Source organism: Aptenodytes patagonicus, chromosome 23 (genome assembly GCF_965638725.1).
Source record: "Aptenodytes patagonicus chromosome 23, bAptPat1.pri.cur, whole genome shotgun sequence".
NCBI lineage: Eukaryota > Metazoa > Chordata > Aves > Sphenisciformes > Spheniscidae > Aptenodytes > Aptenodytes patagonicus.
In genome coordinates this window covers 2,414,106-2,434,565 of record NC_134971.1, presented here as the reverse complement: position 1 = coordinate 2,434,565, position 20,460 = coordinate 2,414,106, and the positions used below count along the sequence as shown (strand labels likewise).

The 20,460-nt window shown below is 51.8% G+C and overlaps 4 protein-coding genes across 5 annotated transcripts; 2 read left to right on the top strand and 2 right to left on the bottom strand.

Annotated features, from left to right (window-relative positions):
- Positions 1–2,548: 2,548 nt before the first annotated feature.
- On the bottom strand, positions 2,549–7,647 carry FDXACB1 (ferredoxin-fold anticodon binding domain containing 1). 2 transcript variants are annotated; one of them, XM_076358503.1, is made up of 5 exons: positions 7,362–7,647; positions 6,641–6,797; positions 6,281–6,484; positions 5,485–5,643; positions 2,549–4,742 (listed from the first exon to the last, which is right to left on the bottom strand). In XM_076358503.1, exons 1-5 carry the CDS (start codon positions 7,528–7,530, stop codon positions 3,554–3,556), a joined length of 1,878 nt encoding a protein of 625 aa, XP_076214618.1. In that variant the 5' UTR covers positions 7,531–7,647; the 3' UTR covers positions 2,549–3,553. The 2 variants fall into 2 exon arrangements, with proteins under 2 accessions (XP_076214618.1, XP_076214619.1); XM_076358504.1 differs by lacking the exon at positions 6,281–6,484.
- A 282-nt stretch (positions 7,648–7,929) lies between these two features.
- CFAP68 (cilia and flagella associated protein 68) lies at positions 7,930–10,056 on the top strand. Its single transcript, XM_076358502.1, is given in 3 exon segments — positions 7,930–8,138; positions 8,468–8,695; positions 9,652–10,056. Coding segments are annotated over 3 exon segments (366 nt in total). The 5' UTR covers positions 7,930–8,093; the 3' UTR covers positions 9,745–10,056.
- Positions 10,057–10,822: 766 nt separating this feature from the next.
- On the bottom strand, positions 10,823–14,453 carry CRYAB (crystallin alpha B). The gene is made up of 3 exons (XM_076358568.1): positions 14,074–14,453; positions 12,329–12,451; positions 10,823–11,153 (listed from the first exon to the last, which is right to left on the bottom strand). The coding sequence occupies exons 1-3, from the start codon at positions 14,269–14,271 to the stop codon at positions 10,950–10,952; spliced, it is 525 nt and encodes a 174-aa protein (XP_076214683.1). The 5' UTR covers positions 14,272–14,453; the 3' UTR covers positions 10,823–10,949.
- A 1,965-nt stretch (positions 14,454–16,418) lies between these two features.
- HSPB2 (heat shock protein family B (small) member 2) lies at positions 16,419–18,404 on the top strand. The gene is made up of 2 exons (XM_076358378.1): positions 16,419–16,563; positions 17,450–18,404. The coding sequence occupies exons 1-2, from the start codon at positions 16,470–16,472 to the stop codon at positions 17,899–17,901; spliced, it is 546 nt and encodes a 181-aa protein (XP_076214493.1). The 5' UTR covers positions 16,419–16,469; the 3' UTR covers positions 17,902–18,404.
- Positions 18,405–20,460: the final 2,056 nt, after the last annotated feature.

Genomic DNA, 20,460 nt, shown 5'->3' with positions numbered 1-20,460 from the left:
AACACACCAAGGGGCTTCACTGGGGGCCAAGGGGCAAATGCCGTGACACGCCCCAACTCCAGGGGGTCACACTGGCCAGGCCGCCAGCAGGCAGAAAGCCGCCGGGGCCAGGGAAACGGCCCTCCCCTGCTTACAGGGTGGCCTCGGGGTCCAGAGAGCTCCATTTCCCCCTCGGGTGCGGAGACGGTGGCTCTCACCCTCCTTACAGGGTTGCCACTCCCTCCGGGCAGCCAAAGGAGCAAGACGGCAAAAGGCCAATGACAACTGAAGCAAAGACCGAGCCCTGGTTACAGGGAGGTCGCCCAGCGCAAAGCCAGCCAGGGCACCAAAGGTGCTGGCAATGCTTTTGTGTGACCACATCCCCGATGACAGGGAGGTCCCTTTGCCCAGAACGCCCTTCTCTTTCCCCCTTTTCAGCCTGCCGCTCCTCCTCTCGCTCACTCTTGCCTCACAGTTCCACACGATGCCTTGTCTTTCTTCTCCAGGAGCTGCTGCCAAGGAAGGAGGGCGCAGTCAAGCACCGGCTCCTCCGCCTGGAGGAGAGAGGGATGCCGGCCCCCGGAGGGAGGTCCCCACAGCGCTCCCCCACCCCAAGCTATCCTTCCCCCCTCCACCCCCTACCCCCCCAGGCTCAGCCACCCTAGACTCACCTTTCTCACCACCATGGCGCCCTGCAGCCCGGAGGGAGGCAAAAGAGCAGAGGCCCCAGCCCTGCTTCCAGGGCGGTGGCCCAGCTCAAGGCAATAAAAGGGCTTCCCAGTGCCAGGGCTGCCCAGGCAGGACCTGGGCCCCGCTTGCAGGCACGACCCAATACCCAGAGGGGGCCCTTTCCTCCCAGCCTCCCGCCTTCCCTGATGGTTCTCTTTCTCCCAAGCTGCTCCTGGGGCTGAGAGCAGAGAGAAAGAGGGCTAGGGCAGGGCACGCCCAGCCCCACACATCCTGGCCCCGTGCCTCTGAAAAGCCAGGGCCAGGGGCACCCGCCTGATTACAGGGGGTCCCTCCAAGCACCTCCCGCCGAGCGCAGGGGACACGCACAGCCCTACTTACAGGGTGGTCCCCCGCGGCTCAGCACTCCCAACAAGCCCCATGGAGCCCGAGGCTCCGACCTGAGCCCAGGTTACGGGCTGGCTGTCCTGGCTGCAGCACAACACTACATCTTCAGGAGCTCCACTCCCCGCCCCTGGGTCAGACCATGGTGGCCCTCACGCTCCCTCTGGGCAGCCTAACCAACAACCTAACAACATGGCAAAAAGCCAACGAAAGCAAAGACCTGAGCCCTGGTTACAGGGAGGTCGCCCAGCGCAAAGCCAGCCAGGGCACCCCAAAGGTGCCGGTGACGCCCTTGTGTGACCACATCCCCGGTGGCAGGGAGGTCCCTTTGCCCAGAGTGCCTTTCTCTTTCCTCCACTTCGGTCTCCCGGGCTTCCTCCGCTCCTCTTCTCGCTCCCTCTTGCCTCGCAGTGCCACAGGATGGATGCCTCTTCCGTCTGCTCCACCAGCTGCTGCAAAGGCAGGAGGACGCGGTCGGGACGGAGAGGGCCGCCGGTCCCCGGAGGGAGCTCTCCACAGCACCACCCGACCCCCGGAGGGAGCTCTCCACAGCACCACCCGGCCCCCGGCCGTCCTCCCGCCCCGACCCACTACGCCCTACTCCCTACCCCCGCCTCTCGCAGACCGGCTTTTCTCACCGAGTTGGTGCTCCGGTGCTCCCGGCAGTGCTCCCCGAGTGCGAATGGCCCTCTGCTGCTCCGGGCTCCTGGCCGCTCCCGGCGGGGGCTGGACCCTCCTCACGCCCTGCGGCGATGGCTGACCGCGCCTCCCCGGGACGGCGCCTGAGCCCCAGCCCTCCGCACGGCGCTCGCAGACCCCCCGGAGGCGATGGCCGACCCCCGCCCGCCCCGAGCCGACCGCGGACCCTTCCCCGGCGGCGCCGGCGCCCGCCCGCCCCGAGGCGATCGCGGCCCCCTCCCCACGAAGGCGATGGCCGACCCCCGCCCGCCCGCCCCGAGGCGATCGCGGCCCCCTCCCCACGAAGGCGATGGCCGACCCCCGCCCGCCCGCCCCGAGGCGGTCGCGGACCCTCCCCAGGCGGCGCCGACCCCCTCCCGCCCGCCCGCCCCTTCCCCAGGCGGGTCCCGCTCCCCTTCCCCTCAGGCGGCCGCTCTCCCCCTCACACGCGCGCGCGACCGCTGGCGACCCCCGCGCGCGACGGCTGCTCCCGCCCGCGCCCCTGCCCCGCGAGACGCCCGCGCGCCGCCCGGGGAGGGGGCACGCGCCCCGCGCCCCGCGCGCGCCGCAGCCCCCGCGCCTCGTTGCCCGCCCGCGGCGGGGACCGTCTGCAGGGCGCCGGCCCGCGGCGGAGCTCCGGTGGCTCCCGCCGGCGTCGGACCCGCTCCCCGCGGTGCGGCGGGCTCCGACGGCTGCGGCGGGGCCGACTCGGCTGCGCCGGGACGCGGCGCCGGTGGCGGATGCGACGGAGTCTGTCGGCAACTGACGGGATCGGTCAGTATCTGACAGACCCTCCTTCGGCTCCACCAGACTCTTGCACTTAGCACTAGGAGACTTTTATTTCGTTCCCAAAGGCTCTGGGGGGCTCCACTGTGAGAAGCCAGGTGTAGATTTTCCAGCTGTAGAATTACGTACTGGTAGAAGAGTCTAACAGAACTACCTGGTCGCACGTCTTAGTGTCTGCGGCAGCCATGAATTACCCAGCGCAACCTGGGAGCCGCTACAGCGTCAGCAATGACCTCAGGTCTTAGAGTCTTTAACATTTGTAAAAGACAGACCTATTAGTATCCACCGTGCTATTGATACCTTTCCCCAGCGTAACCCTACAGATTCCAGTAACTCGGCATCTGGTTACTGGAGTTCTCTGTCAGCCGTTACATCTGCTGTAGCTATTAACGCACTACCGGGGCTACAGCTATCTTTCAGGATCAGTTAGTATCCTTTGGAATCTAGTAATGGAATTGCCATTTGTGATCGCCGTCTAAAAAATAGTCTGCTGGTGCATTTCTATTTTCTAAAAAACAGAAAATAGTCTGCTGGTGCGTGCGGCTGGGGCCCCACCAGGTGCACGCCTGGCACTGGCAGCCCAGCACACGCCGTCTTCCCACAGGGACTGAGCACCTGTGCAGAGAGTTTTCAGTGCTCAGACTGTACACATCCCTTTGGAAATAGTAAGATCCTCCCTCTTTCGGTGTACTCGATGCAAACGCCACCAGTACAAGGCGCTGGGCAAACACAAGCAAGGAATAGGAAAAGTGAATTGGCATCACTAAGGAGATCAAGTCCAGTCTCACAGGACCCTAGTAAAGAAAGGTTCCACTTTTTAAAACGACGTTTCATTACCCACATGCAGAACAGGAAGGTGCTTGGTCTTCATTAACAGGAATTTCCACATTTAGAACGTGTGCAGGTGCTTCAAGTCCACACCGCCTTTGTAAGAGGTGCTGCAATAACATGCAGCGTTAGGTCCAGCAAGATGTAGGCCACATTTTCCAGATCGGCAACAAGTGCAGACGCTGCTCAAGCACCTGAAAACTACAACGCCCTACCGGAGAGTTACACGCAAACACTGGTTTATTTCCTTCCGAAAGAGCAGCTGCATCTCTGCCACCTCCCGGCAGCTCAGTGCCTTGTCACAGGACTGAAAGGTCAGCCTGTAGCAGAGGCTCTTCCGACCCGTCTCTGACTGCTGGAAACAGTCTATTAACTGGATGGATACAACCATTTCACCCGATACCCGCCTAGCAATGGTGTGAAAAGCAACTTCATCAAATTGTTCCCCATCAGGAACCCAAAAGCTGATATCATGCACGTAGGAAGGTGGATAGAGAGAAAAACTCTTGAAAAGCCTTAACTTTCCTCTAGGAAATTGACGGAGGAACCGTGTGTCTGATGTCCAGAGCATTCGCCAGTCAGGTATTCCACAGATCAGCATAGCTAGGAGGTCAAGATTCAATGAAGCAAAGACAACAACCAACTCACTGCTTACTAGTTCATAATGAGCTGTCCTTATAATTCCCACACAGGTGCCCTTCTCACAGGAGCCTGAAGCATCTACCTCCATACAGATGAAGTACTGAATTCTACTAAGCTGAGATTCAAAAGCAACAAAGTCATTTAGCTCAGTTGTTTCAAAGCTCGCTTCTTCCTGCAGATTGATATTCAGTTTAAAGCCGGAAACAGTCTGGTGAAGAGAACGTATGCTGGTTTTAATGTTATTCACCAACATCTGGATACAGCTATTCTCTGTACCCCTGTTAACTGCACAAACAAAAACCATCTCATGAAAAACAGGCATGGAGTAAGGAGTGATAAGACACTTCCTGAAAACTGGGCCAGAAAGAACATGAAGCGTCCCCGGGAGAAAGGCTCCTCTTTGTATTATTGCTTGAGCATAAGGCAGAAGGGAAGGTCTAAGATAATACTGTTTTGAAATGTGGCATCCCTCTTGTACATTCACCCAGCCATTCTTATCTGTGCCCCTGCAAAAATCAACATGGGAAAATAAAACTGCATTTGCCAGTCCATTAGACATTTCTTCAGTGCTTGGAGTCTCCTCTGGGTTCAGAATGATCCAAAAGATATTTGAGTGACAAACACCATTGAGGTGACCTTGGTGGAGCAGAGAAAGGCAGTAGTCAATGTTTTGTAACGGAAAGGCTTGGCTGAGCTCTGCAGTGAGCTTCTCCTTTACTGTCCGTACTGGATGATTTGAATTTAGTTCTAGGAAACCCCTGTGAAAAATAAAAGTGCAAATTACAGACACCACTAAACAGATTTCCTTGAAATCCTTCCTGTGATCATAATTTGAGTGCAGCAATTTACCCAAAACAATCTCAGATATTAAGCCAGTTTCTAGTAACAACCTGAACAAGCCATGTCTTTCATCAAAGGTGTTGCAATGGCTAACACGTATTCAGGACAGTGGTGTTTGTCTCCAGGTTGCAATCAAGAATTAACGGCACTTTTGCTGGTAAAAAAGGAATGGGACTTAACAATCAGCACAGGCATCACCATTTCCACTCAGCACTGGCATTACCAAACTACAGAAATTAATCAAATTATGCTAGCCCTGGATAGTCTCCGAAGTACGCAGCAGTCCCCCTGAGAGGTTAGCATGTTTTATCCTAGCTAGCCTTAGTATTGCGGTATTAGCAGACACTAAGTCAGCTCCTGAATTTCTTCCACAGTACAGTAAAACAGATTAAAGTTTTCATCTTTATTTGTGCGTTCAAGTATACAGCAGCTTGGTCTCAACCATAAAGTTTCTTTTTGTTCTGTTGACTTGTTTTTAAGTAGGCCATAACCACAAGCCAACATGAAACAGACTTGAAGAAGAAATGGAACAGGAAATTCTGTAAAGGGAAAAGGAGGGAAAGTGAAGCAATTCCATTTTATCTGACACCTATGCTGGTCATTCCCACTGAAAGCAGGAGTGTGTGTTATTGCCAAACAGAAACTAATTATAAAACTTACCTATCAATTTTATCCACAAGTACTTGTGGCACTTGAAAAGAAACTTTTCGGCTTTCCAGTTCTATCTCGCAGATCATAGGTTTGAAATACGGAAGTGGCATGCTTCGTGTGAAAATGTGGTTTAAAGCACCCTCTACACAGAAAGGTTTATCTTGACTCCTGCCAATACACAAAAGCAGAGCAAAGCCATTGATCGTTTCTTATATTTAATGTGTCACAAGTAACTCTGTGTAACACTAACACACCTCTTGTTGAATCCCAGGTCTTGTTACAAGGTGACAAAAATGCAACACTATCATATTTTTACTGGGCAGGTGGTCCAACACTGGAACAAGTTGCACAGAAAGGTTGTACAGTCTCTATCCCTGGAGACTGAATGTGGCTCTGAGCAACTTGCTCTAGCTGGCTCTGCTTTGAGCTGTGGGGTAGGACTAGATGATTGCTGGAGGTCCCTGCTGACATCATCCATGCTGTGATTCTGTGATTGCCTGCTAAGCAGATACACATACCACAGTCCTCCTGCTGTCTTTTGGCCAAGATTGACATTTGTTCTGAAATGGACCATTTTGACCTTTAAAATCCTAAGATAATCTTATTTTTTAGAGGGTACTTTGGCAAGAGGCTTGCATTTTTATCTTGGCTATTCTGCTCAGAGGCGAAAAAGAACTGTAGCTATTTTAAGAAAAATTAAAGGGAGTTCCTCTCTCCAACAAACAAGATACTAAAAGAACATACTAGTGCTAGGCATTATAAGACCACGAATATCAATTTTTCAGTTTTGCCACATGACGGTTACCTGTAGCCTGTACACTTATATCCATGGATAGTCTCTGCTTTAAAAGCATGAACGTTACTCAAGATAAATCCAGCTCCTGCTGCCACAGCCACTATTTGCCAGCTGTTGTGCCATTCTCTCCTTGGTTGATCAGCAGGTGTCCCACCCTGTCCATTACAAAGAGCCACATGGACCTCTCCCTCCTCTGTCAGCACTTCTGCGGAGCTGAAAGGAAAGCCAGGCAACAAGAAAAATCCTGCTAGCACATCCAGAAATTTTATAGTGCCAGAAAAACACCTGTAGCTTTTTATAGTGCCAGAAAAACACAGCTAGAAATCTGTATCACAGCAATTAGCACAGAACTACTTCTGGTTTACTCACCTATGGAAAAAGCGGGCAAGCAGCTCTCTATTCTTCACTACCCCAGCCTTTCTCCCACAGTGAGGGAAGTTGAAATAAATACAGTCAAACTCTCTTTTTTCAGGTAAAAAATAGTCCTTCAGCTTGGTGCAGTCCACAGAAAACACAACTTCAGCTCCTTCAAAAGTAAACGAAAAACAAGACTCTGATGTTTATCATTACAGAAAATTTTAAAGAAAGGTAGCAATTAAAGTCCTCTAGTCCATTTTTAAGCATGTCAGAGCAGCAGCTGACAGGCATCTTCCCACTCATGTGCATCAGGAAAACCTGAAAGCCTGGGCTCCCTTTGCTCTCTTGCAGAGACTTCTGCTAACTGGCTACTTGTTTCAGCACTGTTTCAGTCTGATTAGATTTTAGGGTATTTGATTTAGCCTCTTGGACAATTCCAATTCCTCGTGGCAAAAGTGGGCTTCTGAGATGCCTGGAGTGGTGAAGGGCTATAAAGTGACCGGACAGCTCCTACCTCCGGAGGCACCGCAGCACCGGGTCCCTGACTTAAGGAAGGCATGCCGCTCTAGAGCCATGCTTCGACCGTTACGAGAAAAGCGGTTACAGCTAACCGCCGAGCGCCAGCGACGCCGTTTCTCTCCTCGTCCCGGCCTCCTACGTCGCTTTGCCCACGGGCCCCCGCTACCACCCTCCCTCCCCACCGGCCGGCCGAGCCCCGCCGGCGCCGACCCACCTCTCTCCCGCAGCCGCCGGATGCTCTCCGCGGCTCGCCCCCGCCCGGACACCTCCTCTTCGCTCTCGTAGCAAGTGGCCACGACGTGGGTCCCCGCGGCCCTGCACAGGGAGGCCGCGAAGGAGAAGTTGCCCTCCCCGAGCAGCAGGACGCGGCGCACCGCCTCCATGGCCGCGGCCAGCCCGGAGGCCGGCGCCCGCGGGTCGCCGGCGCTTCCTCATGACGTTTCTGCCGGCCAGCGGGCCGCTGGTGCGCTCATCGCCTGTTGGTGGCGTCGGGCCACGCCACGCCGCTCCCGTCCCCTGTGAGGCCCCGGGCGGCCGGCTGTGGGGCGGCGAGCTGCGCCTCGCCGCGGCCCCGCGGTTCCGCGCCTCCCCTGGGCCCGCTGCGGAAGCGGCTTCTCCCCTCGGGTGCGGCCTGGGCCTCTGCGGGCCTCCCCGGTGCTTTGTCGGCAGCCGCTCCCCCTCACGGGCCCTCTGCGCAGGGCCCAAATAGCTGCCGGCGCCCCTGGCGAGGCCGGGAGCTGTAATTGGCGGGCCGCTGCAGTCCCAGGGCTGCAAGTTACGGCTTGAGAGAGATAACAGCGATGCTTTACTGTTGCCTGTTCTATTTGTGCGCCCTCAGCTGCTGCACGGGGCAAGGACAGTGCTTCAGGAGTCACATGGGTAATGACAGTGGAAGGCTTAAAATTGGCAAAGGCAAGCGCCAATAGAGACCTACCACCTGCCGTTTATGAGCTCTGGTCCTGGTTCAGGCATTAAGTACCTGTGGCCTCAGGTAAATCACTTCGTCTATTTCAAAGGGGGGGTGAGTTACTCCGAGAGGTACTCAGTAAGGTGAAGCTGAGAAATGCAGTACCACAGTTTAGGAAAATAAGATACTTACCGTACCACCTCTCCCCTCCCCCCCCCAAAAAAAAAAGAAAAAAAAGTGCTTTTTGGCATCAAGAAGGAACGCAGTTCTTCTCTGATGCCCTCTCCCACACATGGAAGTATAGGAGGTCCCTCTCCAGTCACCAGGGGGGTGGAAGGGACAACAGTCCATGTCATGTTACCTGCTGTTGAGATCCTGGCTGATCCTAGGGAGCTGTTGATTTCTATTGCCAGATCATGTCCAAGATCTGTTTGTACAACTCCCTCCATGGCTCCTTAATGCATGCTACTGGCCATGGGGAACTATGGATGGACTGAGACAGCACTTCGAAGTTTTCCCAGTATGGCTGGAGGTGCACCACCAATGAAAATGATTACTCAACGAAAACCCTTATGGGGAACTGGAATGAAGAGCGATACGATATCCAGAGAATCGTGCAGCCCAAGCCACTTCCTTCCCAGGTATGTCCTTGTGCTTTTTCTTACTGCGGATATAGCAAATCTCAGTTGAGATGATCACTGGTCACTTAATTTGTCATGCACACAGGGCATTACCTTTTCCATCCCCAGCTACGAATACCTCAAAGGTAAGCCTCCCATGAGTAGCTTCCCTTTCTGCAGCCCTGCTCCTAGTCTTTTCTACTGTTTTTTAAAAATGCAGAAAGGCAACAGTCAGCACCTTTTTCTCTGATGAGTGCCCTACAGCAGTCCCACTGCAGGAGTAAAGATGTGAGGAATGCTTTTTTGTTTAAACTCAGTCTTACTCCTTTTAACAGTGGCCCCAGTCCAGCTGTCTTTACTTTGCTGTTCAGATGGTGAATCCAAGTCATCACCGAAGCTTTGTGATCTTAGGTTAGACTGATTTGAAAGTAGTAGTGCAATTGCAGATACTTTGGTCTTCCTGTAAGATATAAATTGTTGAAGTTTTTTACTTATATTTAGCCATGCCAAATGTGAGTTTTTCTTTTCAGTATACTCACTGCTTTGAAACAACATACTCTTCAGATTACAACAGGGGAAGGCACCAGAGAATAAAAAGTACATGCACAGAACTGAAACATAGTCTGTTGGATCTGTAGTGTAGCTAAAGAGGAGCTTCTGAATGACATTTTTGCTTAGAGATGACAGAATTGTTTTCTGTCATTTTCTCATTGTTGAGTTGTGCTCCTGTGCCACCCCAGAACAGGTATTTCAAGTCATTCGGGGAGTGGTATTTGCATTTCAAGTGTTCTTGTCTAGCTAACCTCATCACATTTATCCCCAAGGAGCTTTCACTCAAAATTCCCATTTCTTGCTCCTGAGTTTGAGCCCAACAAAACCCTGCTTTATAGAAATTATTTCCCTCAGTTGTACTTTCTGGATATATTCTTACTATTTTGTACTTACTTCCTCAAGTTTTTTTGTGTTTATTCTTTTAGGATTTGAACAAGAACCTAATTGGTTTCCAGGCCACCACCCTGAGTTGGAACATCCTTCGTTCAACCCAGCTGCTCAGTCCTGCTACACAATAGACTACAAGCCTCCATATGGCAGCATTTTCTTTGCTTGTGTCCAACACTCAGAGAAGGAACAAGAAGGATGCAGGAAAAGCAACAGAGATGGAAAGAATCTGCAGACTATGCCTTCAGAAAAACAGGCCTGTCTGCTAGCTGTGCTACAAGGATATCCTTCAAGCAAAAAGACCTGCCACACATTAAAGCTACATGTAGCATCATGAGAAAAACGTTCTTCCTGCTTTCTAAGCTGTATTGTTTGTAACCTATGTGTGTTTCTGTCATTTGTTTTGTGTGCAGAGGTGACTGCAAGTCACCAGTCACCCTGCGCCTTGTCAGTCAAGCCCAACTATACCTTAACTGGAAGAGCTTATTAGAACCAGCTAATAGGAAACACTAGGCCTTGGCAATTAGGTGGGTTTTGGGGTAGAAGAGAGGTGCTAAGCAGATGATGACACCTGAGAAGGACTTAGTAGTGTTTTGTACCACTCAACAATGTTAACATAAATCAGATTAATTCTGTAGACGTCAGATCCTGTTCATTGTTTGAAGGGCACTGACAACATACTTTCAAAGTGATGTGATTTGCACCATGAGAGCAGGATGTTTTTTTCCTCTCTGGATACATCTGTGTTTACTGCAGCTATGCAGTTTTCATCTGCAACTGCTCCGAATTGGTTGCAGCACTTGGATGCTTCTCCATAACATGAGTTATTCTAGAGATTTAAGATACAGTTGTCTTCCATTCAGTTGTTATCTAATACCCACACTTCGAATGGGTTTCGATTATCATGAAGTTGTTTTACCAGTCTGATCTCCACTGGAGAAACTTTTCTGTTGCTTGTGAAACACTCTGAAATCCTCTGGCAACATTGAAGGAAAATGCTCATGCAATTAGATGTTTGCAAAACATTAGAGTACACGAAGTGAAACCAGCAAAGTGTTTCTGAACACAAGACAAGCTCTCCTGGACACACCTGCCACTCAAGCTGTAAGCAAGAATGATGCCAGGTATGTTTCCCTGCACAGCAACCTTACACAGCTTTCTTGACCCAACACTTCCCTTGTCCTCAGTGCTCAAAACAAAAATACAAACTGCTTATTCATGTTTTATTTGTTAGTAAACTTACTCAGCATAAATAATAAGAGTAGCCATTCAGTATAGCTGGCATCTGATGAAAAGTACTCTTGAATGGCCCCCCGGGGTGACTTTAAATAGCAGCCTACTTCCTTTGGGCTCCCGCAATGGCAGGCTTCTCTTCACAGGTGATAGGGATAGCGCGCTCAGGGACGTCACTTTGTTTCCTCGGTGCGCTCACCGTCAGGACACCATCCAGAGAGAGTGATGAGGTTATGGTCAGAGGGTCCACATCATCTGGAATCCTGTATTTCCTGTTGAACTCCCTGGCAATAAAGCCATGCTCATCCTTCAAAAGGAGAAGAGAAGGAACAGCCCTGATTAGAAATGTTCACTCAGTTCCACCTAAGCCATGGGCCCTTTGCATAAAGTCTGAGATCAGGAAGGTCCAGCTCTCAAAGGAAAACTTTTCAGAAAGTTAAAAGAGTTTTTATTATGAGATGCCCTTTTTAAAGAGCCAAGACTGGCCGAAGTGAGACACTGCCGTACCTAGGCTGCAGGTGCCTGCAGGTACACTGTTTACATGAGGAGGCTTTATGTTCCAGCTCTTGTGCCAGCCAGAGACTGGCTTCATTGCACAGTGATGTGATGTCATTCCTAAGATGCAGCAGCTAGACCTACATGCAGTGCCAACCACACCTGTTCCTGAGGGTCTCCAGAGCTCTAGTAATACACAGCTTTCTAGTGAGCTGATCTCTGCCATAGTGCTTGATTATTTTCTTAGCCAAAAAAATTTGCAGAAGCTATGTCAGGATTACAGGCTGCCACCAGCTACAAGTAATGCTGTATTTCCTGACAGATCTGTGCTCCCAGAAGCTCTTAAGAGCTGACAATTCCAGTGACATAGCTACTTTATCATGTGGATTCGTTTCCTTCTGGCAAGGAGGTGGAGGTGGGGGGTGGGAGGGAGATGGGGACTGGCAAACCCTGTTACATACAGCTTTGGACATGGCTTTTGACTTCTGTCTGCCCAGTTGCCACACAGGTCTCCAGAGCCACCAAGCAGTGGGATGACTGACAGCGGAACACAGCCTTTAAGGATTACAAACTGATAGATGGGCCTTTTTCAGGAAGAGGTAGCCTCATGGTAACGGAACAGGGCAATGCACTGATTCATTATGTGGTTTAATTATTACAGTTCATTGTTAGCTTATTGAAGGCCTCCCTGCATTCCTGGCCTCTTCCCAGAAAGAGAGAGGCCCAGAAATGCCCATTTCAAAGATGACTTTCCAGTTCAGTTCACAGTTCGTGTAACATCAGCAATAAATCTCCACCCTGTTGCTGCCCAGTCTGGGATCAACTTGGGGGGTTGCACAGAGCATCTTCCATTAGGATTGGTTGATAAAAAACATTAGAAGTATTTGAGATGAGCACAGGAGAGGATTGTTTTGCAGTCTCCTTGTTTAACCATAGATGAGGAAGTTCACACTGACTCTATCAGTCGCACAGTTAAAGTAGAAGTACCTGGCGCTCCTCGTGTTTCCCGTGAATTTCTATCATGTCCCCAAGCACCTTCACTTTTAGCTCCTCAGGAGAGAAATGCTTCACATCAAGATTTACAGAAAATTTGTCCTTCTCCAGTCGCATCTGCAAAACAAGGAGGTGACTTCAGAAAAGGCAGGTGAGGGTTTCAGCTTAAAAAGGCTCTCAGAATAGAGCAGTTCAAGACTCAAACTGGTATCTACACATGCACTGTCTGACCTTCATTCAGTCCTGGGATTCTGATCTGGGTGGCTTTGTCCCTTGCTGGCCTGTTACATTAATGCCCATCACTACAGCATCTAAAATGTGAATGCCTTCTCTTGATCACATGGGATAAATGTTTTCCTTGGGAGTGAGGAAAAGATTCTCTTAAGCTGAATTTGTTAAAACTGACTCTTTAGTTGGCATACAGGTTTCGCATCCAATTCTTTTTACAGAATGTCTGGAGGTTTCCAGTTTCTGTGGCTGGATTTTGCAAGTCTTTCAAGCAAAAGAAATCCTGACTGCGCAGCTGACTGCAGCTCATCTGCAGGCTTGCAGGCTTTCCCTTGCATCGTCACTCCTTAGTAAACAAAATAATGTGTCACTGGTGAGTGGTACTGCCTCACTGCTCACCTCTGTTATCTGAGCAGCAGGACTTCTGCTGAAACTCTGAGTCACCTGCTGCTAATCTCAGCTCCTTCCCTTCCATTTTGCACTTTATGGCCTCTAACAAATACTGCTTTTTGCTGCTTCCTGAGGTTGAATTTGCATTTTCTGCCTGTCTTGGACATGTCTGTGGGACTTTGCTATATGAGCTGGCTGTCTCTGCCTTCCTGCTGCTTTTGTGATCAGGGAGCATGCGAGCCTTCTGGAGCTCTGCTCTGGGATGTGGAGGCAGCCTCTGTGCCAGCTCTAGGCTTACTGGTTTCCGCAGTTTGACCTGGGAGTCTAAGTGCTTCCTCCCACTTCTAGATTGTTTGTGAAGATTTCTCCACTGAGATAGTCAGACGTTGTTATCTGTGGTGCTTATTATGGCTCTTCAGCGGACAGCCAGACCCAGGTCACTAAATCAAGGGAAACACTATGCAAAGGTTAAAAAAAATACTTTCCTCTCACTCCTTTGGCTTAGAATAGCTCTACAAGTTACTTGTAAATAAGACAGTTGACTCACAGAACAGGCAAGGTTGTTTGAACTGCGTGCGTCTTGGCTCAGCCCCTGAAGCAAACAGACGGCTGCTTCATGATCCTTTGGGTCCTGTATCTTACTTAAAATGCTGCTCTCCTCAGCAGTGACTTTTTAAAATAGGCCCCTTTTTCCTCAGCAGCCCTGAGCTCCCACACTGCCTGACATGAGGATCCCACTACCCCTGCCCACTACCCAGTACTGCTTGCTTCTCAGGAGGGAGTGGGATTGAATGTTTTCCAGAGCAGACAGGGAAATTAGGCTTCCTCCTTTCTTCTGTCAGCTCTTACAGTCATTTCCCGCACACACTCAGCTCAGTTTGCCTCTATTCCCAACACTATGGCAATGCTTGCTCTCAGTCACAAATGATTATCAGAGGATGCAAAGGTTCTTGCCTAATGCAGAGGAGCAGAGGCACAAACACAGCACCCTTTTCCCCAGTCTTTTCCTAATAATCACCTACAAGCAGCTTCCAAGCTCTCAGCTCTCATGGGTCTCCAGCTCCAGACCCATCAGGATGTGCACATAGCAATAACAAAGAGCATTAAGAAGGGAAGATTACCTCAGCAAGTCCCGTCTCTAGCCAACTGGGCATCCGAAGAATGGGGGATCTCATCAGGAAGGGACTGAGGCTGGGGGAAGAAGGGAGCAGCTCTGACTCCTGCAGGTGCTCTCCGAAAATCTGGTCAAAGATACGACTTGGTGCCAACCAAGATAACAGGGGTCTGCGGATCAGGGGGTTATGAATGGTGATATCCATTGGAGTGCGCTGGAGGAGCCTGGCAAACAACTGTGTTGCAGTGCTGTGCCGGGAGCAGGGGACAGCTTTATACCCGTGCAGCTGGCCTGGCTTTCCCCCCCGCCCGAGGCCTCTTGAACAGTGGTGTCAGGGATTTTATTGTCCCACTCCTGGGCTGGTCCCTTCAGCAGTGCCCAGTAGCTGTCTGGGGGATTTGAACACGCTGCTGAGGAGGAGGGGGAAGGGGAGAAGAAGAAAAGGAGCCTAATGGGGCAGCAAGAAGCCAAACTGCCCAGCCACCCGCCCCGCTCCCCACGTGCTGTTTATCTGCAGAGTCCCAGGCAGGCTTGGCGGATGTTCCCAGCTGCTTTGGATGCCAGAAGGATCAATGCAGCTCCTATCTTTGGGTCACAGGGAAAATGACAAGGGGCCATTGTTGCCGCTGCCAGCACTGAGACTTCAGCTCCCCACATCACCCACCAGCCTAGGAAGAGACTAGAGGGTTCCTTTGCCTCTCCTTAAGGCCAAGGAAGTCACAGGCCTGCTTTAGTCAGAGGGCAGGAAAGATCCCAGGAGGTCTTTGCTGAGATACCCCCTGGCAGCGTGGCTCTCTGCAGCCCCGTAAGCCCCGCTGCCTTAGTGCATGCCCATTGGTGTGTGTGCAAATGAAGGATGGCTTTCTCCACAGTGCTTCAGCCTAACACCTCTCGTCCTTTGCCCACTACAGAAACCACTTTGCTGGAGAGAGCAGAAAAGCCCAACGCTCTGTGACCTCAGAGTACTCCAGAGGGCCATGAGCAGAGATAAATCAGGCATGCCAATGGCCTCCGTGGTGCTGCACAGCAACATGCCTTCTCAGGGATGCAAGCTACTTCTGCCTGCCTGTGCCCCTGCAGTAAGCCGATTTTCTATAATTATGCTCCTAATACATCTTATTTCACACATTTATTTTAATTTCTGCCTCGCCTGTGAACCAAAATCATGGGAACCAGTTCAGCCTAGCAACTGTCCTTAAAGGACAAGAGCTAGTCTCTGCCTCTGAGAGCTCACAGCTTAAATACAATTACTGGCTCAGAGGCACATCATTCTTACTGCTAGCACCACCAGACCTTTGCAAAAGGGTCTGACCCTCTTCCTCTCAGCTTGCCTGCAAGAATAGGGAGCAGAATTTGCTCTGTGCAAGCTCAGGCCATAAATACCTTCTCTAATTCCCCATTACATCAATAGCAGTGCACCTGCTCTCTCATACTGCAGGGACATGGAGTCAAGGAAATCTCTGGTTTCAGGGTACAAGGAGCTTAACTGGGCACTACTTCCCCACCACCACCACGTCCCAGTTCAATAAAACTGAATCTATGCCAGCTTCAGTTCCCTGGTTAACTTGTGATCTCTGGCACAGGCATTTCTCCAGGTCTCATTACATTGTGCCAAAGCCCTGGCCAGGGGACAGTCTCGACAGCCAGCTTGCAGCAGCACAGTTCTGGATGTGGAGGTGTCAGTAGTGGGATCTGGATCCTCTCTAGCTCTGCTTAACTACCTGCAGCACTTCACCACTCACAGGAACAAAAGGCTTGAGCCGTCCACTCAGCTTCTGGGAAAATCAAGCTCCTTTGTGTAGGGCACAGGAGGGGCTGATTTGGGCCCTAAGCTCAGTGGGGCGATGGGTGTGATAGTGACTTCACGTGACTTTGCATGACCTGATCAAGCACCAGCCAGCATTAGCTAGTGCCCCATCCCCACAGGGTGCTTCAGGGCCAGCAGGACGAGTGTCAGGGACTTCTTGAACCTGCTTGCAATGATCCTTCTTGCTGGCCCTTGCCTTTGGGAGCATCACAGGCAGCAGACCCTGGGGTCTGTCCTGCTTTCTCCTACTTCAGCCTCCTTCAGCTCACCTCTGTGCCTCCCTGCTGTATTTGGTTGCCCATTTGCCTCCTGCACCCCCTGCTCGAGGAAAGGATCTCAGAGGCTGGGAGGAGGTGCGGGATTTTCCCGAGGCGTCCCTGACTGCGGGCAGTGCCTGCACTCCCTGCTGGAATGCAGTGAGAAGCTTCCCTCGTCACCCTGGCGAGGCATCCTGGGGCCTGTGTGCGTGGCTATTTTGGTCCATCTTTTTATCACACACTCCTCCCTGTGGAATTCGCCCAATTAAAACCTTGCAATCTGCAGCCTTCACTCTCAGAGGCAGTGAGTGCCTGGAAGATCCCCTTCCCAGACACACTATGGCTGCACGGACTGTCCCCCACGCCTACCCCATGAGTTCGGAGTACGAGTTTGCCAACCCTAGCAAGATCTATGACCAGAACTTTGGAGAAGGTAAGAAAGGAGATGGGATCCCCTTGGCACCTTTCTCTCCTCTGGTGCAGGAGGGCTGGTGGAGTCCCCCTGGGGAGACTGAGCTCCAGAGCAGGCCAGGGAAGCTGGAGCCAAGGAATTTTGAGCATAAGAACCCAGGTCAAATCAGGGGGGAATAGCCAGGGAATAGCCAGAGCCTCCTCTCATCAGGTCCACTTCCTCCATCCATGCCTACTGCTGTCTCTCCTGTCCCTCCCTCATGCCCCCACTGGTCTGGCATTCATGCATATGCTGTGCAAACATGGAGCAAAATGTGTCGGGGCGGGGGGGAGTTTTTGCAGCCGGGGGCAGTGGAGAAAAGCTGAGCTGGGGTGTTCAGCATAAAGCCGGGTAGTGGCTGGCGGAGAGGAAGGAATGTGGGCAGCAGCAGAACCATTCAGCACCAGCACAACAGCGTGAAAAGGCAAAAAGCTCCAAGGAAAGCCCCCTGGACAATGGCACACAAAAGGCCTTTAGCTCTTCAGGACAGTTTCTTCACCATCAGCATTTTCCATGCCCATCTCTGGCTGTGGGCTTTGCACTGCAGAGCGCCCAGTGCACCTACCAGTCCCTCCCTGTCCACCCAGCAGACATGCAAAAGCTGGATGCCAGTCCTTGGCTTGCTGGCAGCTGCCAGCTGTGTGGTAGGAGGCAGTGGCTGGTGGGCATCTGGGTCTGTGTGTGTTTTGGAGACACAAAGGTAGGAACCACAAGAGACTCTGTCCATATTGTGCTGATGTGGTGGCAAAACCAAGGTGTTTGCCAGGTCCCAGCCTCCTCCTGTCACCCTCCCCTATCTGCTGCCAACAATCCTTTTCCAACTCCTTCCCCTGGAAACCCCACACTCCTCATTGAGTCTCATTTTCAGGTGTGTCCCCATGTGAGATTTTAGCCCCTGTCCTGTACCATGGCTACTACATCAGGCCTCGGATCAATAAGCAGCTGGATCGAGGCACCTCTGAGATCAGCCTCAATGAGCACAAATTCCAGGTGTTCCTGGATGTCTGTCACTTCCTGCCGGATGAGCTCACTGTCCGCACCGTAGACAACCTGCTGGAGGTGATGGGGCAGCACCCACAGAAGGCTGACCGCCATGGCTTCATCTCCCGAGAGTTCACCAGGACCTACATCCTCCCTCTGGATGTCGACCCCTTGCTGGTGAGAGCCACATTGTCCCACGATGGCATCTTAAGCATTGTGGCTCCCCGGACGGGGAAGGAGGTGAAAGCCAGAGTCAACGAGGTGAAGATAACCCAACAGGAGCAGCCAGTGGGGAAAGAAGAACAGTCTGAGGAAGGAAAAGGGAAGAAAGAGTCCTAAAGGCCCCAGATCTGGGCTTGAACAGGGAGGGAGGGGGACAGGGATGGGGAATCCACGGTGCCAGACCCCTATTTCTCACCATCAGCATTTAGCAGGGCTGTGAGGCAGCCATGTATATGCCAGACTTCTGCTTCTTAAGGCTGATGGCTGGAAAAAGGGACTTGGAACTGAAAAAAGAGGGGGACTAAAGTGTTAGTGTGAGGGACTGTAATGCAAGTTTTCTCCTAGGTCAAGTGCTTACTGAGCACCATGCAGGGTGCTCTTCTCTCACCTCAAATAGCAAGGGTCACTCTTACCCTAAACTGTGAGGCTGTGTCGCAGTGGGCTGTTAAACAGCTGCTGTACTCTAGCCCAGAAGGGTACTGGGAAGAGGGACGAAATGATCCCAGTGCCTCACTTCTGAGCTGATAGCTGACCTTTGTGGAGACGGAAGGTGCTTGTCGGTCTGTAAAAGTGCCTGCAGCTCTCAGGAGGAAAGAGGAATAAATCTGCCTCTGATCTTCTCTTGTTTGCCTTGGATTCATGTTGCTTCTGGCCAAGCTACTCTGCAGCAGGAAGGATGGACAGTGCCTTAGCTGCTCCAGTTGCGGGAAGCAGAGCAGCGGAGAGTTCACACTGAGCTCATCTGTGGAAATGGCATCAGTGGGGACTCGGAGCGACTCTGTCCTTGGGCAGCCAGGGGGACCCCTGTGATTGGCCCTCCTGGCTCAGGTGCAGCTGGAGTTGCTTGCTGTTGTAGGGAGCCCACAGTGGGCAGTAGCCTCGAGGAGAAAAGATGTAGTGATGGGCTCTTGGAGGCTCACTGTGCATTTCCATACCTGGAGCTGGAGTTAGCCCAAGTAAACAAATGCCAAGCCACAGTCTCTGCTTGCTTCAGCCCTCTAGTTTATGGGACGTAAGGCTTGTTCACACACAAACCTTTTCAGCCCTTGTGAGGGGAGAGAACCCCAACATGCTGAAGGGAAAGGCTCTGCTCAGATCACAAGTGCCTTGCTGGCATCCCAGCACTCTCTGTAGAGTCACAGAGGGGATGAATTTGGACCCTTGTCCAGGCACCGTGATGCTACCGGCTACATGAGAAGTGTCTCCGTAGTCTTGTGATGTTGGGCCAGGGATCGTGTGTGCTGCTGTCGGTGGCAGCTGCTGCCTCAGATGGCCCCAAGGGCTCAGCAGGTGCCAGTTGCAATCCTTGTCTTGTCAGAGCCAATTAAAGCAGCCAAAGTGCTGTGTCACTGGCCAAATATGGGGGTCCCTGGCATGCCTCAGTGCAGCCCTCCCACAGAGGAGAGAGGAGGTTCCAAGGTCCCTGTGAACAGAGCTTCTCCCTCTCCCTGCTGGGATATGACCAGGCTTCTGCACTCTGCCTCCATGAACACACAGGGCCAGAAACGCCCTGCTCAGGAGTCTATCCCACGCAGCATAGCTCCTCGGCTGCTGAAACACTGGTATAAGGCTGCTCTTTCACCCTTGCCAGGCAAAGTGGGATCCAGACCAAAGTGAATCACTGTGCAGCTATTTTCTACTTCTCAGGGCCCCTGCCAGCAATGAGGATCAGAGTCAAATTAAGAGCAGCCCTGCCTGCCAGCTTCATGAGAGCAAGTGGGAGGATGGCTAAGCCTCCACGCCCCCCCCCCCCCCCCCCCCCGGTGCAGATCTACCCACACTCACTGTACTGCTGAGGGATGCCCTTACTCATGAAGTAGGACCAGATAAGCTGCTGCCAGTAAGTATTTCAGACACTGTCAAAATAAAAATCACCTTTACAACAGGCTTTGTCTAAGTCCTTAATAGTAATTCCAGAGATAATCCTGGGCTAGTGACTTTCAATCACCTGAAGCAGCTGCTTTTAAGGGCAGGAACAGCCCAGTCCTTAACTGCTCCCCTGTGTACAAGCCTCTCTCTGCTCCTCAGTGCACACTGCGTCAGCCTCATGCACTGCACCAGATACATACTGCATCCCACTCGCAGCAGCACCCACCCGAGTTCTAAGTCCCACGAGGGCTGAGTTCCTGAGCACATATCCCTGTGGTGAGGGCAGAGACCTGTGTCTGTGTGTGGGCTCAGGCAAGGCCATAATTTCCTTAGTCCCCTGCCATAAAAGGATTCCTCAAACTCACAGACACTTCAGAGCAGCAGCTATAAAAGGCTTTTCTTTGTCTCTGATCTGGCATCTTCTGTGCTGTTAAGAAGGATCGATGGTCCCCTCGCTCACCGCAGGCCTCTTTTCACTAGGATAAACATCTTCACTGGATTTGGGATAGGGAGGATGGCCAACATATGACCTGCAAGCTGGGCAAAGGGTGCCTGGCTGAAGGAGTGCACATACCCACACAGTGCAGACATGGCACACGCTAGAGCATGAAATGCCATCTGGCCTTGCTCTGGCTCTGCAACCCAAGGGCTGTGGGTTGCTGAACCATTGGGGGCTGAAAACAGCGTGTGGCCAGGGCTGGAGCTGCACAGGGAGCAGATTCTAAGACAAAAGTGCCCAAAACAGTTCAGAGCTCTCTTGCCTTCATTTTTTATAGACAATGCCAGCTTGTTGTGTGCTTGCACCAC

Coding starts and splice junctions, on each gene's coding strand:
- FDXACB1 (XM_076358503.1), bottom strand. CDS start 7,530: ATGGAGGCGGTGCGCCGCGTCCTGCTGCTCGGGGAGGGCAACTTCTCC. Junction 6,485..6,640: donor CTTGCCCGCTTTTTCCATAG/GTGAGTAAACCA, acceptor CTTTCCTTTCAG/CTCCGCAGAAGTGCTGACAG. Junction 5,644..6,280: donor TATAAGTGTACAGGCTACAG/GTAACCGTCATG, acceptor GTGTATTGGCAG/GAGTCAAGATAAACCTTTCT.
- CRYAB (XM_076358568.1), bottom strand. CDS start 14,271: ATGGATATCACCATTCATAACCCCCTGATCCGCAGACCCCTGTTATCT. Junction 12,452..14,073: donor TAGAGACGGGACTTGCTGAG/GTAATCTTCCCT, acceptor CTTGTTTTGCAG/ATGCGACTGGAGAAGGACAA. Junction 11,154..12,328: donor GGAAACACGAGGAGCGCCAG/GTACTTCTACTT, acceptor CTCCTTTTGAAG/GATGAGCATGGCTTTATTGC.
- HSPB2 (XM_076358378.1), top strand. CDS start 16,470: ATGGCTGCACGGACTGTCCCCCACGCCTACCCCATGAGTTCGGAGTAC. Junction 16,564..17,449: donor TGACCAGAACTTTGGAGAAG/GTAAGAAAGGAG, acceptor TCTCATTTTCAG/GTGTGTCCCCATGTGAGATT.